General features: G+C 47.7%; 1 protein-coding gene across 4 annotated transcripts in view; it reads left to right on the top strand.

The window, feature by feature from the left end:
• The window catches only part of fer (fer (fps/fes related) tyrosine kinase), a 364,060-nt gene that overhangs the window by 244,165 nt on the left and 102,204 nt on the right, over window positions 1–17,691 (top strand). For 3 of the 4 annotated variants that reach the window (XM_038805140.1, XM_038805141.1, XM_038805139.1), the window contains 2 exons: window positions 11,403–11,518; window positions 15,731–15,825. In XM_038805140.1, the coding sequence (XP_038661068.1) occupies window positions 11,403–11,518; window positions 15,731–15,825 (211 nt within the window). Of the gene's footprint in view, window positions 1–10,436; window positions 11,352–11,402; window positions 11,519–15,730; window positions 15,826–17,691 lie in introns of those variants that run through there. The other variant, XM_038805142.1, reaches the window with a different exon arrangement.

Here is a 17,691-nt window from a genome sequence, read left to right as displayed (position 1 = left end):
AGTCAGTGGGAATCGGAGGGAAATCTCTCTACTGGTTAGGGTCATACCAAGCACAAAAGAAGATGGTTGTGGTTGTTGGAGGTCAATCAGCTCAGTTCAAGAACATCACTCCAGGAGTTTCTCAGGGCAATCTCCTGGGCCTAACCATCCTTTGTTGACAATATTCAGGCTTAGGCTGATAAGTGACAAGTAATATTCATGCCAGGCAATGACCATCTCCAAGAAGGGAGAATCTCTCAATCTTCCCATGACATTCAATGGCACTACCACTGCTGAATCCATCACTATCAACATTCCGGTGGTTACCTTTGACCAGAAACCGAACTGGACTCGCCATACAAATACTGTGGCTACAAGAGCAGGTCCAAGGCTCCTGACTCCCAAAGCCTGTCCACTGTCTACATGGCACAAATCATGGATGTGATGGAATACTCTGCACTTGTCAGGTTGAGTGTAGCTCCAAGAACACCAAAGGTGCTCCATGCCATCCAGGACAAAACAGCCGCTTGATTGACATCCGCAATCTTAAACATTCACTCATCCACCACCAACAGCGATGTGCACCATCTATAAGGTTCACTGCACCAACTCATCGAAACTGCAGAACCTTCCAAAACCGCGACCTCTATCACCTGGAGCAGAAGGGGAGAAGATGCACAGGAAAATCACCACTTTCAATTTATCCTCCAAGCCACACACCAACTTGACTTGGAACTATATCGCCATTACTTCTCTGTTGCTGGGTTAAACTCTTGGAACTCCATCCCTAACTACACCATAGGTCTATCTACATCACATGGACTGCAATGGTTCAAGGAGGCAGCTCAACCAACTAAGGAATGGGCAATGAATGCTGGCCTAATGTCAATGTCCCATTAAAGAATAAAATAAAGTCTCTCACTAACCTTTGTTTTGGACAACCTAGCACCGATGGGTCTGGGTTGCCATTGATATCAGTTACCGTAGCATTAACTTTTTATGCCTCTGATTTTTTTCAAGCATGCAACAGGAATTTATGCAGATATCACAGGCGCCCACAAATTGTTGTATCAGGGAAGTCACCATTGCAGCGGGTAAAAGGGCTGGTAAGTTTGTGCGAATCTGAACTGTCCCTGAGCCTTCAAAACTATCAGCTTGGATTGGGGAATATTGCAGGCTTCCCATGTGTACAGGAAGTGATAGATTTCACATTCAATGTCATCAAAATTCTGTCGGACCAACCTGCAGCCTTCATCATCAAGAAGGACATATATTCAATTAACGTTCAGTTGGTAGGTGATCACTGGAATTGCATCCTGCAGGTGTGCGGCAACTTTCCTGTATGTAGTCACGATCTGTTTGAGCTCCAGCATTCCCAACTACCACAGTTGTCTGAGCCTTTCACATGACTCAATGATCCTTGCTGAGGTACCACCTGTGAGGATGAGGGATTACACATTGCCTGCTATGGCTCCATTTGGGCCATGTTAGAGTGGACAATAGGCCTTCTCAAAATTAGATTCCAGTGCCTTGAGCATTATGTTGGAGTTCTGCAGTATGAGCCTACAAAAGTCTCCAGAATAATGTTTTTTAGTTGCACATTTCACAATTTTGTGCAGCATAGGATGGAGGCTTTGTATCTAGGCAAAGTGCAGAGATTGACTCTTCCTCTCAGTAGAGGTAGTAGAGGAACAGATTGAGGAAGCAGGATGATATCATCAGGCACCTGAACCTGAAATCTGAGCCTAGATGCCGCATGCTATGGAGATTCAGGAGAACCTAATTCACAGTTGATACCTTTTTATAGATACCTATATGCTTACAGCACAGAAGGAGGTCATTCGGCCAATAATGTCTCCATCAGTCAACAAAGATCTGACGACACTAATTCTATTTTCCAGCGCTTGGGCCAGAGCCTTGGGGGTTGTGGCAGTGCAACTGAATATCTAAATACTTCTTAAACATGATGAGAGTTTCTGACTAAACCATCCTTTCAGGCAGCGAGTTTGAGACTCTCACCACTTTCTGGGTGAAAAGGTTTCTCCTCAATTCCCCTCTAAGCCCTCTACCTCTTAAATCTATGCTCCCGGTTGTTGACCTCTCTACTAATGGAAAAATGCCTTCCTTTCCACCCTATCTTTGCCCCCCATGATCTTTTACACTTCCATCAGGTCCCCTCTCAACCTTTATTGCAGTAAAATAGCCCTAGCTTATCTTATCTTTCCCCATAGCTCAGACCTGCCAGCTCAGGCAACACCTTGATAAGTCTCCTCTGCAACCTCTCCAGTTCAGTCACATCCTTTCTATAATGTGGTGACCAAAACTGCAAGCAGTACTCCAGTTGTGCCCTAACCAGCGATTTACACAGTTCCAGCATGACCTCCCTGCTCGTGTGTTCTATGATGTGGAGATGCCAGTGTTGGATTGGGGTGGGCACAGTAAGAAGTCTTACAACACCAGGTTAAAGTCCAGCAGGTTTGTTTTGAATCACGAGCTTTCGATACTTTGAATGCGAGGCTTTTCAGGTAATTAAGTGTTTACATGTCCAGATGGAGTGACTGGGGAGAGGGATAATCACAGTTAAAGAGGTGTGAATTGTCGCAAGCCAGGACAGTTGGTAGTATTTCGCAAGCCCAGGCCAGATGGTGGGAATGAATGTAATGCGGTCCCAGTTGAGGCCGTATTCATGTGTGTGGACCTTGGCTATCAGTTTCTGCTCGGCGATTCTGCGTTGTCGCGTGTCCTGAAGGCCACCTTGGAGAATGCTTGCCCAAAGATCAGAGGCTGAATGCCCCTGACTGCTGAAATGTTCCCCAACTGGAAGGGAACATTCCTTTTTTTATATAATTTAGAGTAACCAATTAATTTTTTCCAATTAAGGGGCAATTTAGCATGGCCAATCCACCTACTCTGCACATCTTTGGGTTGTGGGGGCGAAACCCACGCAAACACAGGGAAAATGTGCAAACTCCACACGGACAGTGACCCAGAGCCAGGATCGAACCTGGGACCTTGCCGCTGTGAGGCAGCAGGGCTAACCCAATGCGCCATCGTGCTGCCCTGGAAGAGAACATTCCTGCCTGGCGATTGTCGCACAGACTGAGCTGGCCGTGTCCTAAAAAGCATAGCTGTTAGATTGAGACTGATGGTGATGGTGAGAGAACCATCAAGATGGAAAAATATACCTGACCACATCCTCACCAACCTGTCTGCTGCAGATGCATCTGACGGGGCAGTATCTGTAGAACTGACCACCGCATAGTCCTTGTGCGACAATTGCCCAGCTTCACAATGAGGATACCTACCATTGTGTTGTGTGGCACAACCTCTGTGCTAAATGGGAGAGGCTTCAAATAGATTTGTAACTCCAGACTGGGCAACTGTGAGGCGCTGTGGGTCATCAGTAGCAGCAAAATTGTACTCCGCAACAATCTGCAACCCCATGACCCAGCTTATCCCCCACTCTACCATTACCATCAAGCCAAGGGATCAACCATGGTTCAGTGATATTGATTATATTCTGACAAGTGGCAAGTTACATTCGCGCCACACAAGTGCCAGACAATGACCATCTCCTACAAGAGTGATGGAACCATCAATTCACCAGACACGTGTTTCTGATATGAATCTAGGCTTTAATCGACTTACTTCAGAGCCAGCTTGTTATCCGTTGATGAACTCGTAGTGAACTCAGGCTGACTCTGGACAATGGTATTTATACAGCGGCACTAGGGGGAGGAGTCATGGGCGGAGCCCAGTACAAGTTCCTGAGTACTCCCAGAGCTACTCCCCCAAGTGGTAGGATAGCGCCACAGGGCTTTACAAAGACAGTGTGAATTATCATATATACACATATATTACATTCACCACATTCAACCCCTGCAAAAAAATCAAGTCCGGCGGGGGTGGTGGCCTACAACGTCAGTCTGTCCGGTGGTCGAATTGTCCGCTGTGACCTGCGGAGCACCGGGGTTGCAGCCTCTTACGGTGGCTGGATGGGTGTTGTGTGCTGGGGTACGATGGCGGACTCCAGGGAGGGTTGTATCCGAGCTTCATACTCTCTTGGTTCAACCAGGGACTGGGGGTGCTGGGGGCTGGCCGGCGCGGGTGCGCGGAACTGGTGGAGCGAGCTTGTGGGCTCGGGAGCGCGAGGGGGCGGCAGCATGGGATGTAGGGTGAGAGGTCCTTCTGTGGGGGTAGAGGGGGCGCTGGATCCGGCGGGTGCCAGATCCCGGAGGGAAACCGTGTCCTGACGGCCGTCAGGGAACTCGACGAATGCGTACTGGGGGTTGGAGTGGAGCAGGCGCACCTTTTCAACAAGGGGGTCGGTTTTGTGCCCCCTGACGTGCTTCCTCAGGAGGACCGGGCCTGGTGTCCTCAGCCACGCCGGAAGTGAGACCCCCGTGGTAGTGCCCTGGAAAAAATGAAGAGCCTCTCGTGAAGGGTCTGGTTGGTCGCTGTGCACAAAAGGGACCTAATAGCGTGGAGCTCGTCTGGGAGGACTTCCTGCCACTAGGAGACTTGGAGCTTTCTAGACCGGAAGGTCTTCCACACCGTCGCGTTCTCCCTCTCCACCTGCCCGTTCCCCCTGGGGTTGTAGCTGGTAGTCCTGCTCGAGGCAATGTCCTTGTCGAGCAGGTACTGACACAGCTCGTCGCTCATAAAGGACGAACCCCGGTCGCTGTGTACGTAGCTGGGGAAACCAAACAGGGTGAAGATGCTATGCAGGGCCCTAATGACTGTGTGGGAGGTCATGTCGGGGCACGGGATAGCGAATGGGAAACGGGAGAACTCGTCTACGACGTTTAGAAAGTAAACGTTCTTGTTAGTTGAGGGGAGTAGCCCTTTGAAATCAATCGCGAGGCGTTCAAAGGGCCTAGAAGCCTTGACCAGGTGGGCCCTGTCTGGTCTATAGAAGTGCGGTTTGCACTCCGCACAGATCGGGCAGTCCCTGGTGACCGCTTTTACCTCGTTGTTGGAGAAAGGCAGGTTTCAGGCCCTGATGTAGTGGGCGAGCCGGGTGGCAGAGGTCATTGTGGATGACTTTTAATCGGTCGATCTGCGCGCTGGCGCATGTCCCGCGGGATAGGGCATCCGGAGGCTCGTTGAGCTTCCCGGGTCGATATTTGATATCGTAATTGTAGGTGGAGAGTTCGATCCTCCACCTCAGAATTTTGTCGTTTTTAATTTAGCCCCTTTGCGAGTTGTCAAACATGAAGGCAACCAATCTTTGGTCGGTGATGAGGGTGAACCTCCTACCTGCGAGGTAGTGCCTCCAGTGACGGATAGCCTCCACAATGGCTTGTGCTTCTTTCTCGACTGAAGAGTGTCGGAGTTCTGAAGCGGAGAGGGTACGGGAGAAAAATGCAACTGGTCTCCCTGCCTGATTTAACGTGGCTGCAAGAGCTACCTCTGAGGCGTCACTCTCTACCTGAAATGGAGTGGATTCATCCACCGCCCGCATGGACCGCTTTGGCGATGTCCTCCTTGATGCCGTCGAAGGCCTGGTGTGCCTCGGCTGACAGGGGAAATCGTGTGGCCCTAAAGAGTGGGCGGGCTTTATCCGCATATTGAGGGACCCACTGGGCGTAGTAGGAAAAGAAGCCCAAGCACCGCTTGAGAGCCTTGGGGCAATGGGGGAGGGGGCGTTCTACGGTCCGGGTCTGGGCCCAGGACTTCGTTTTCCACGACGTAGCCGAGGATGGCTAGTCTGGTTGTGCGGAAAACACATTTCTCCTTGTTGTACGTGAGATTCAGTTTCTGTGCCGTCTGGAGAAAACTGGTGGAGGTTGATGTCGTGGTCCTGCTGGTCATAGCCGCAGATGGTGACACTGTCCAAGTACGGAAACGTGGCCCGCAGCCCGTACTGGTCCACCATTCGGTCCATTGCTCGTTGGAACACTGAGACCCCATTAGTGACGCCGAAAGGGACCCGGAGGAAATGGAAGAGGCAGCCATCGGCCTCGAATGCCGTGTAGTGGCGGTCCTCCGGGCAGATTGGGAGCTGGTGGTATGCAGACTTCAGATCCACCGTGGAAAAGAGCCGGTACTGGGCGATCTGGTTTACCATGTCTGCAATCCTGGGGAGGGGATACGCGTCGAGGAGCGTAAATCTATTTATGGTCTGACTGTGGTCGACCACCATACGGAATTTTTCCCCGGTCTTAACGACCACCGCCTGAGCTCTCCAGCGACTATTGCTGGCCAGTATAACCCCCTCACTGAGTAGCCTTCGGACCTCTGCTCTGATAAATACCCTATCCTGCAGGCTATACGGCCTGCTACGAGTGGCTACGTATTTACAGTCCTTTGTGAGATTGGCGAAGAGAGGAGGGGGGGGGGGAATTCGCAGAGTAGCGAGGCTGCAGATCGTGAGTGGGGGAAGGGGCCCTCCGAAGCTGAGGGTGAGGCTCTTGAGGTTGCATTGGAAGTCTAGGCCTAATAAGAGTGGCGCGCAGAGTTCGGGCAAAACGTAGAGTTTGAATTTCGAGTAGCTAGTGCCTCGGATTGTGAGTGTCGCGGCGGCGCGCCCCTGGATCTGGACCGAGTGGGAGCCTGAAGCGAGCGAGATAGTTTGCTGCACGGGGAAAACGGGGAGCGAACAGTGTCTTACCAGGTCTGGATGTATGAAGCTCTCAGTGCTCCCGGAGTCAAAGAGGCATGGCGTTTTGTATCCGTTGATATGGACCTCTGCCCTCGAGTTTCGTAGATTCTTTAGTCGTGATTGGTCCAGGGTGACCGCGCTGAGTTGCGAGTAGTCGGCGGCTCGATCAGCTGTGCTGGAGTGGCCTCGTGATGACTGCCCTCTGAGTTCATATTCAAATTCTTCCGCAGAGTTGTCCGAGCGCAGAGATGCCGATCGGGCCCGTGGATCGCACGTGGCGGGCGGCGAGGAAGATGGCGGCCCCCATGAGTCGCACGTGGCTGGAGGGGGCGGAGTCGGGGCATGGGCCGCAGCGTTTCGGGCCCCGTGGGCCTGCGAGTGAGGAGAGCAATTACTTCGAGTCGCTGGGGAGTTGGAAGCTGGAGCCTTTTTAGAGATAGAGAAATACAGCACAGAACAGGCCCTTCGGCCCACGATGTTGTGCCGAACTTTTGTCCTAGGTTAATCATAGAATTTTGGACACTAAGGGCAATTTTTCATGGCCAATCCACCCAACCTGCACATCTTTTAGCGAGGCACACTCTTCGTAATGGCCTTTCCGCCCGCAGCTGCTGCAGGTCGCGCTGCGGACCGGGCAGTGCTGCCGCGGGTGCTGGTTCTGGCCGCAGAAATGGCAGGCTGGAGCAGCATAGTGGCTGGCTGGAGCAGCATAGTGGCTGGGCTGCCACGTAGCACAGGCCTGGGGGAGTCGCTGGTCGGGGGCCCATGATTGGGTCGCGGGGTCCGCGGGGAACGAGTTAAGGCTGCGGAAGGAGACCTCCATCGTGGTAGCAGCTTCCACAGTTGTTTCTAAGTCCTGGGCCCCCTTTTCCAGCAGTCGTTGGCGCACATAGTTAGACCTGAGGCCCGCTACAAAAATATCGCGTACTGCCCGTTCCCTGTGTTCAGCCGCGGTAACCGCTTGATAATTACAGTCCTTGGAGAAATTATTGAGTTCCCTTAGAAATTCGGCGAGTGAGTCTGTAGGCCGCTGGCGGCGAGTCGTGAACACATGGCGAGCGTAAACTTCATTAATAGGCCTTACATAAATTTTATCGAGAACTCCTAGCGCCGTAGTAGATGAACTGGCCGAGTTTAGTTGCGTAGAGATTCTGTGGCTCACCCTCGCGTGCAGTAGACTTAGCTTCTGATCCTCTGTCGTTTCGGCTGTGCTCGCTTCTGCCAGGTAGGCCTTGAAGCACCGGATCCAGTGGGAGAAGACTTCTTTAGCCTCTGCATCCTGCGGGTCGAGTTCCAGGCTTGAGGGCCGATTCCATAATTGATCTTTACTGTTCTTAAGTTGATTAAATTGATGGAACCATCAATTCACCAGACACGTGTTTCCGATATGAATCTAGGCTTTAATCGACTTATTTCAGAGCCAGCCTGTTACCCGTTGATGAACTCGTAGTGAACACGGGCTGACTCTGGACAATGGTATTTATACAGCGGCACTAGGGGGAGGAGTCGTGGGCGGAGCCAAGGGTGGAGCCCAGTACAAGTTCCTGAGTACTCCCAGAGCTACTCCCCTTAGTGGTAGGATAGCGCCACAGCGCTTTACAAAGACAGTGTGAATTATCATATATACACATATATTACATTCACCATAAAGAGAGAATCTAACCATCGCCCCTTGATATTCAATGGCATAACCCTTGCTGAACCCGCACTATCAACATCCTGGAGTGTTACCATTGATAAGCAACTGAGCTGGACGAGCCATATTAATTCTGTGGCTACCTGGACAGGTCAAAGGCTAGGAATCCTACAGCGAGTAACTTATCTCCTGACCCACCATCTACAAGGCACAAGTCAGGAGTGTAATGGAAAACTCCCCACTTGCTTGGATGAGTGCAGCTCCAACAACACTGAAGAGGTTCAACACCCTCCAGGACAAAGCAGCCCTCTTGATTGCTATCCCTTCCACAAACATTAAATCCCTCCACCACTGACGAACAGTGGCCGCCTTGTGTATCATCTACAAGATACACTACAGTAACTGGCCAAGGTTCCTTAGGCAACACCTTCCAAACCCATGACCACTATCATCTAGAAGGACAGGGGCAGCCGATACCTCGGAATCCCACCACCTGGAGATTCCCCTCCAAGTCACACACCACCCGACTTGGAAATATATCACCATTCCTTCATTGTCACTGGGCCAATTCCTGGAACTCCCTCCTTTAAAAGCACAGTGGGTGTACCTACACCTCCGGGCCTGCAGTGGTTAAAGAACGTAGCTCATCGCCTTCTGAAGGGAAGCTAGGGATGGACAGTAAATGCTAACCTCGCCAAAAACACCCACATCCTTTAAAATGAATTTACAAAAAAAGAATGCAATAGACCAGATTGAAGAAGGTGCACATGAAGCGCTGCGTCACCTGAAAAAAAGTGTTTCAGTCCTTGGATGGTGAGCAGTGAGGAGGTAAATGGCAGGTGATACACCTTCTGCTTTTTCATGGGAAGGTGCCATCGAAAGAGGGTGACATATTTGGAATGATGAGAGGAGTGGACTATGGTACCTGGAGGGAACGGTCCCTGTGGAATGCTGACAGGGGGAGTGAGGGGAAGATGTGTTTGGTGATGTCATCATGCTGGAGTTGGCGGAGTGGTGGTGTATGATTCTTTGAATGCGGAGGCTTGTGGCGCGTAAAGTGAGAACAAGGGGGAGCCTATCCTGGTTCTAGGAAAGCGGGGAAGTGGTGAGAGCAGAAGTGCATGAGATGGATCGGACATGGTTGAGAGCCCTGACGACATCAGTGGGTGGGAAACCAGGCTTAAGAAAGAATGGAGAATTGTCAACAGCACCGTTTTGGAAAGTGGCATAATTGAAACAGGCGACGGAACAGGGAGAATGGGATGGGTGTTTTGCAGGATGCGGGGTGTGAAAAGTTGTAGTTGAGATGGATGTGGGAGTCGGTGGGCGTGTGATGGATACTAGTCGCCAATCTATCCCCAGAAATGGAGATAGGTCAAGGAAGGGAAGGGAAGTGTCAGAGATGGACCATGTGAATGTGATAGAAAGGAAAATCGCTTATTGTCACAAGTGGGCTTCAAATGAAGTTACTGTGAAAAACCCTAGTCGCCACATTTCGGCGCCTGTTCGGGGAGGCTGATACGGGAATTCAACCTGCGCTGCTGGCCTGCCTGGGTCTGCTTTTTAAAAGCCAGCTATTTAGCCCATTGTGCTAAAGGGTAGAAATGGAAGCAAAATTAATACTTTTTTCCAGATGTTGAAGTGCCACTATCAGCACCTTTCTTAGTCATTATCTCCACCATTTACTTTCTCTTTATCTTTCTGTCCACAACATCTTTTTCAAATACACCTATCGCTAGCCTTCTATCCAGCCCCACTGCTCCACACCCTCCCCACAACAGTATAAATCTGACCCTATTTCCAGTTCTCTCTAACTTTGACAAATAGTCATTCATACTCAAAACGTTAGCTCCGTTCTCTCTCCACAGATGTTGTCAGACGTGCTGAGATTGTGCAGAATTTTCTATTTTCAGTTTCCACTATCTGCAGTAATTTTCTTTTATCTTCATGGAGAGCCTTAATTGGTCAACCGCCATGTGATCATGTTCGCTCAGCTGCTTCTGCTCTGAGTGTCATTGCCACTTCTAGGTCTGCTGTTGGGACAACATCACTCAAATAAAATTTTGCCCATGTTTCGGGTCGATAACCTTTCACTTCTTGATTTTTTTTCTCCTCTTGTCCCCAGTTTTGAAGTAAAGGTATTAACCTGAAATGTTATTTCTGTTTCTCTCTTTTTGGCCGACTGAGTATTTCGAGCATTTTCTGTTCTTATTTCAGATTTCGAGCATTTTCAGTGGTTTGCTTTCGGCAAGCAATTACAAACGGATACTCCATCTGGAAATGCATAATCAGACACTCGTCAGATTCAAGGCTCTGGTGGGCATTCTGTTTATAAATGGATGTTCAAATACTAGCCATTCTTACCAATATTTGGGACCCAAATTGTATGCTGCAGGACATGAGCACTGTGCATTTAGTTTGGAGCCTGCTGCTTGTTCTCCTTTTCTGATTTCTCATCCCTGTAATAATGGAGGCTAGTTTCCATTCTCAAGGGATTAAGTTAAGAAAAGTGAAAATTGTACAGAGAACTTTTTATATTTCTCTACTTTTAGTCAAGCTTGTGAAAGATTTTTTTAAATGCACTCAGCCCTTATTGTAATATCGATCACTTGCAAGGATTTTCAGTAGTTAACTTCATAAAAAAGGTTTTTATGAGTGAGAAATGTTGACAACATCCTTATTTCCTTTTCAAAAATAGTTTCTGAGGTTCAAGTTGCTCAGAATACTTGTCTCTTGTTCCTCATCGAGGCACAGTATATGTTGGGAAATTGTGTGGGTCAAAGTGCATGCCTGCAAAATAACCCAGTTAGAAGGAAGAAAAACGGATCCCCTTTCAGGAAGTTTCTCTAACCCAACATTCAGTGCACCCTGGTGAATTTATCTGTTAAATTAATGATGTATATTTACTGAATAATAATTCAATTTATATACCATGTGTTTTGCCACTATTTGCAACTTAATTATTTTTGAACCAACGCGATATTAAACTTGGATATGGATGCGTAACATGGTTATACAAGATTCCTCTGAGCATTTTATACATAGGTATTAGAGCACACAGTAATTAAGAATACATTCTTAAAGGAAAAATTAGAGTCAGAAAATATCTTCCTGTATTTGCACTGGCAGGATGGTTTCATCAAATAGATATCTGTTTATTAAATTAGATGTTATTCTTTTCAGGGTAATTTTGGCGAAGTTTTCAAGGGAACATTAAAAGATAAAACTCCAGTAGCTGTAAAAACATGCAAAGAAGATTTGCCACAAGAGCTGAAAATTAAGTTCTTATCAGAAGCAAGGTAGGTTTTATACATTGAAAGTAACCAAAAAGAGAATTGCATTTAAATTTATGGAAATAATTTTCTCTCTTTCTCCATGCTGTCAAATTAAAACTAAGTGAATCAATCCATCGAAGGTTTTGCTGAAACAAGATCATATACATTTCTTCAAATTCTACAAGGTTAGGTATTGAAGAGAAAAACGTTTATTTTTGTTTCCTTTCCTCTTGTTTGCATCATGATTCACTTCCAAATTATAATCTGACAAGTGGCAAGTTACATTCGCGCCACACAAGCAGCAGACAATGACCATCTCCTCCAAGCGAGGATCGAACCATCGCCCCTTGACATTCAATGGCATTACCATCGCTGTATCCCCCACAATCAATCTCCTGAGTGGTTACGATTGACCAGAAACTGAACTGGACTATCCATATTAATATTGTGGCTACCAGGGCAGGTCAAAGGCTAGGAATCCTACGGCGAGTAAGTCACCTCCTGACCCCTCAAAGTCTGTCCACCATCTGCAAGGCCCAAGTCTGGAGTGTGGTGGAATGCTCTCCACTTGCCTGGATGGGTGCAGCTCCAAAAACACTCAAGAAGCTCATCACCATCCAGGACACAGCAGCCCGCTTTATTGTTTTCCCTTCCACAAACATTCAAACCCTTCACTACCAACGAACAGTGGCAGTTGTGTGTACCATCCACAAGAAGCACTGGAACAACTCACCAAGATTACTTAGGCAGCATCTTCCAAACCCGCGACCACTACTTTCTAGAAGGACAAGAGCAGCAGAGACCTGGGCTCCCCACCACTTGGAGATTCTCCTCCAAGTCGCTCACCACCCTGACTTGGAAAGATATCGCCATTCCTTCACTGTCGCTGGGGCAAAATCCTGGAACTCCCTCCTTAACTATACAGTGGTTGACCTCAGGGACTGCAGTGGTTCAAGAAGGCTACTCATTACCACAGATGCTGATTGGGTCCTACTCGAGTGGGATGATTTCTAAAGACCTGAAGAAAACAGTCAGGTCTGTGGACACTCAGGGGAAAGGACCTGTTGTCGCTCTCTCACTCGTGCTCTCAAACTGCAGAGACCTGAATGAATCTGCAGTGAAAACTATTACAGACTGGAAAGCAGCAATCTCGATCTCAAATGCTGGGTTGAAGGAAAGTGTGATCAAAACAACCATCTGAAACAAAGACTCTTATCTTGACCTTATTATTTTACACCCTTTGTCTCCCCTCTGTGTTTGTCTGTCTTGTGTGTATAGAAGGTGGGGTGAGTTTAACTGGGTGGAGGGGGGGTTAGGAATTAGATAATAGTTATCCCATTATATTTGCTGCATATTTCATTATTGTCCTTGTTCTAAATAAAAAATAATTGTGTTTAAATTTACAAACTTAGTGACTGTAGTTGTTGGGCAGCCAAGGATTGGATTGGATTTGTTTATTGTCACATGTACCGAGGTACAGTAAAAAGTATCTTTCTGCGTTCAGTTCAAACAGATCATTTAGTACATGAAAAGAAAATACGTAATAGGGCAACACAAGGTACACAATGTAAATACATAGACACAGACATCGGGTGAAGCACACAGGAGTGTAGTATTAATCAGATCAGACTGTAAGAGGCACTCCTGAACGACCTCCTTATGGGCCAAAGACTTTGAGTAATTTTATTAGAGTTATTGGTTAATTCAATTGTGTTGCAACTCTGGCTCAAGGGCGGCTTAGATGCGGCCAGATTCCAATTGCTAAGGTATTTTACAGTCATTAAGTTAAGATACAGTTATAGAAAATCTCACCTTACTTCAAATTAACTACAGTCCCTTATTTTAAGGAAGGAAAGAATAAATAACAAGAGACCTACCAATTAAGCCTGTAACGTCTCATAGATACATACATAGATACATAGAAGATAGGAGCAGGAGGAGGCCTTTTGGCCCTTCGAGCCTGCTCCGTCATTCATCAGCATCATGGCTGATCATCCAACTCAATAGCCTAATCCTGCTTTCTCCCCTTAGCCTTTGATCCCATTCTCCCTAAGCAGCGCCGGCTCTAGGGTTGCTGGCGCCCCGGGCAAGCTGAACTTCGGCGCCCTTGGGGGGGGGGCGGGGCCAGGGGGCGGGGCCGGCGGGGGCGGGGGGCGAGGCCGAGGGGGGGGGGGTGGGGGGGGGGGGGGGGGGTGTGGGCGGGGGGGGGGGGGGGGGGGGGGCCGAGGAGGGGGGGCGGTGTGGGGTGGCCGAGGAGGGGCGGACCCGAGGGGGGGCGGACCCCGGGGGGGCGGGGCCGAGGAGGGGCGGACCCGAGGGGGGCGAACATGCGGGGGGGCGGGCGGACGCGGGGGCGGGGTGGACCCGAGGGGGGCGGGGGGGGGGGCCGAGCGGGTGGGGGCGGACCGAGCCGGGGGGCCGCCCTGGGGGCTGGCGGCCACCGCGCATGCGCTGGTTGGCACCGGACCAACTGCGCATGCGCGGGACCCGAGTCTGGCGCCCCGGGCAACAGCCCGAGTTGCCGGTGCCTTGAGCCGGCCCTGTCCCTAAGTGCTATATCCAGCCACCTCTTGAATATATTCAAAGTTTTCGCATCAACTACTTCCTGTGGTAATGAATTCCACAGGCTCCCCACTCTTTGTGTGAAGAAATGTCTCCTTATCTCTGTCCTATATGGTTTACCCTGAATCCTCAGGTTGTGACCCCTGGCTCTGGACACACCCATCATTGGTAACATCTTCCCTGCATCTACCCTGTCTACTCCTGTTAGAATTTGATAAGCCTCTATGAGATCCCCCCTCATTCATCTGAACTCCAGCGAGAACAATCCTAACCTAGTCAATCTCTCCTCGTATGACAGTCTGGCCATCCCTAGAATCAGTCTGGGAAACCTTTGCTGCACTCCCTCGAGAGCAAGAACATCCTTCCTCAGAAAAGGAGACCAAAACTGCGCACAATATTCCAGGTGTGGCCTCACCAAGGCCCTGTTTAATTGCAGCAACACATCCCTGCTTCTGTACTCGAAATCTCTTGCACTGAAGGCCAACATACCATTAGCCTTCTTTACTGCCTGCTGCACCTGCATGCTTACCTTTGCTTGTGCATTCTCTGACCGAGAAATTAATTGGCACCGTGCCAATTTACAGCTGGAAGCTGGGTACCCAAGCCTCCAACATGGCGGGATGCATTCATCCCATAAATGTCCCATCCACCATATGGGCTGCTGCATTGGCATCCAGGATCTGTGCCTGAAATTGGTATTAGGCCCTCTTAAAATATAACTAGGGCACTTGGCAGCTGTTTCAGGCAAAACTTGCCAGTCACTTGGCACAGTAGGCAGTACTTGGTGTATAATGAGTGGCACGGTAGCACAGTGGTTAGCACTGTTGCTTTACAGCGCCAGGGTCCCGATTGGGTCACTGTCTGTGCGGAGTCTGCACGTTCTCCCTGTGTCTGCGTGGGTTTCCTCCGGGTGCACTGGTTTCCTCCCACAAATCCTGAAAGACGTGCTGTTAGATGAATTGAACATTCTGAATTCTGCCTCAGTGTACCCGGACAGATGCCGGAGTGTGGCGACAAGGGGCTTTTCACAGTAACTTCATTGCAGTGTTAACATAAGTCTACTTGTGACAATAATAAAGATTATTATTATGTCGCCATTAATTATATAGCCTACTGCCGGTCACTGCTGCCCTCAGTTCTGATTTTCCCAATTTAGACACAATCTAATTTATGTTCCTTGAGTTTAATTTGTGCAGTTTTCGGTGTAATCCCAATACACCGAACTCGATAATTCACAAGGAACATTCTATGTTCTTATATCATCAAACAGGTAATATTTGGACAGCTGGTTTTCCTGACTCCACCTTCCTTTTCCACCTCTTGACTGCAAGCTGGGTTTTAAACCTTTGCAGCCTCAAGTTTATTTCAATGTAGGACTGCAAAATGAATCAAAATTGAATTCTTAAATTGTTGTAAATATTGAAACGCAATAACACCTTTTAAAGACTATCATTAAATGGGACAAGAAATGAATGGAATGTTCACATAGGTGAGCTGGAAATGTATTCTGTCTTGGATTCACATCTGGAATATAAAAGTTAAACCATGAGCCTTGAGGCTTATCCCGTAAGACACAAGTGTGAAACTCATGCTTTTTATTATTGAAATTTTTATTATTGACAGATTGTCCTAAAAAATCAATTTTGTGAATAAGTATCTTTCTCTTTTAAATAGGATACTCAAGCAATACGATCATCCAAACATCGTCAAGTTGATTGGTGTCTGCACCCAAAGGCAACCCATTTACATTGTTATGGAGCTCATACCAGGTAACATGCTGAAGTGGATCAATTTCATTGTTAATACACATTTAGCTCTAAAACATTCATCAAGCAATTTATTTCAAATGCCTCTTAGCCATCAAACACAAAAAAGCAAATGCGCATTTTACTAAGCAGCAAAGAATGCAGTAATTTCATCTTGCAGTGTTTCTACTTACTAAGATGTATCCTTCACTTTCTGTGATGTAATCCCATTACATTTTAAGTAGTCGTGCAAAATATTTACTCTGCAAGTGGAGGGAAATCAATGGCAGCTTGTTTAAATTGTAACTTGACAAAAAATGAACGCCGGTATATTTTTAATAAGTCAAATCTTAACTTGAAATATATCAATTTTCTATCATCAACACTGATAATATCAAAAAACCGCAGAACATTATATACAGCTATAAAGATATGCTATGCCAGTGGAATACTGTATTACCGTTTAATTTTTTCAACATTTCTCTCAACATCTTTGTTCAAAGTTAGAAAGAGGAATCAATCTGGAAGATGATACTGTTATTTAATTGTCGAGAACAAAGAACAAACGAACAAAGAAAATTACAGCACAGGAACAGGCCCTTCGGTCCTCCCAGCCTGCGCCGATCCAGATCATTTATCTAAACCTGTCACCTATTTTCCAAGGATCTACTTCCCTCTGTTCCCCGCCCGTTCATATATCTGTCTAGATGCATCTTAAATGATGCTATCATGCCCGCCTCTACCACCTCCGCTGGCAAAGCGTTCCAAGGACCCACCACCCTCTGCGTAAAAAAACTTTCCACGCACATCTCCCTTAAACTTGACCCCTTGTAATTGACACCCCCACTCTTGGAAAAAGCTTGTTGCTATCCACCCTGTCCATACCTCTCATAATTTTGTAGACATCAATCAGGTCCCTCAATATAGCTAGCACCCTCTATACCAGGCAGCATCCTGGTGAACCTCCTCTGCACCCTCTCTAAAGCATCCACATCCTTCTGGTAATGTGGCGATCAGAACTGCACGCGGTATTCCAAATGTGGCCTAACCAAAGTCCGATACAACTGTAACATGACCTGCCGACTCTTGTACTCAAATTAGAGTTAGTGCTTAGTATTTCAAAATTAGTACTTAGTGCAAGTTCAGCTACAGAAGTCAGAAGTTGGGAGCCACTGAAGAACTGACCACAAGAACTGAGGTAGGAACTGAGGCCGGGAGGCAATGGTTGGGCATTGGCTAATTGGGGTGCTTGACAAAACTGGCAGGAAAGTGACGGGGGGTGGGGGGAGAGGAGAGGGTGAGTGAGGATGAGCAGGTGAGGGTGGAAGCACTGCAGGAAAACTAATATGAGCAAACAAGCATAGAAGAGGGAGTATGTGGCAAACACCATTAAAGTGAAGCAACATTAGGTGAAGCAACATGAGGACTTAATGTACGTGCATGAAGAGTAAGAGGATTGTCAAACTAGAAAGTTGCTGCTGACATGAAAAGGGCAAGTGCGTAATTCATATTCAGGGAATGGCAGAAGTTAGTTCTTGGTCTCAACTTCCACAATGGAGGTCAATACTGACATTGTAGAAAGATTAGTGGTGTCTGGTCAATAGTGACCATTCTATGATTCCGTGATTCTGTGAGTTAGTGGAAGTTATTCGAAGGGATTGATAGTAAAAGAAGTTAATCAAATTTAAGATAAATAAATCTTCAGGACCTAGTCAATTGCATTAATTGATCTTGAGGGAAGATAGAGAAAAAAGAGTAAAGGCTTTGACAATAGTTTCCATAGAAAGAAAACCTTTGGCAGAAGGCTGGACTTTGGAAAAAAAGGCATTCAAATGAAAAGGAAAGCTGCAGATGCTGGGAATCTAAAATAAAAAGAAAGTGCTGGATTTA

This window comes from Scyliorhinus canicula, chromosome 8 (genome assembly GCF_902713615.1).
Source record: "Scyliorhinus canicula chromosome 8, sScyCan1.1, whole genome shotgun sequence".
NCBI lineage: Eukaryota > Metazoa > Chordata > Chondrichthyes > Carcharhiniformes > Scyliorhinidae > Scyliorhinus > Scyliorhinus canicula.
This window is presented reverse-complemented; position numbering and strand designations above follow the sequence as displayed.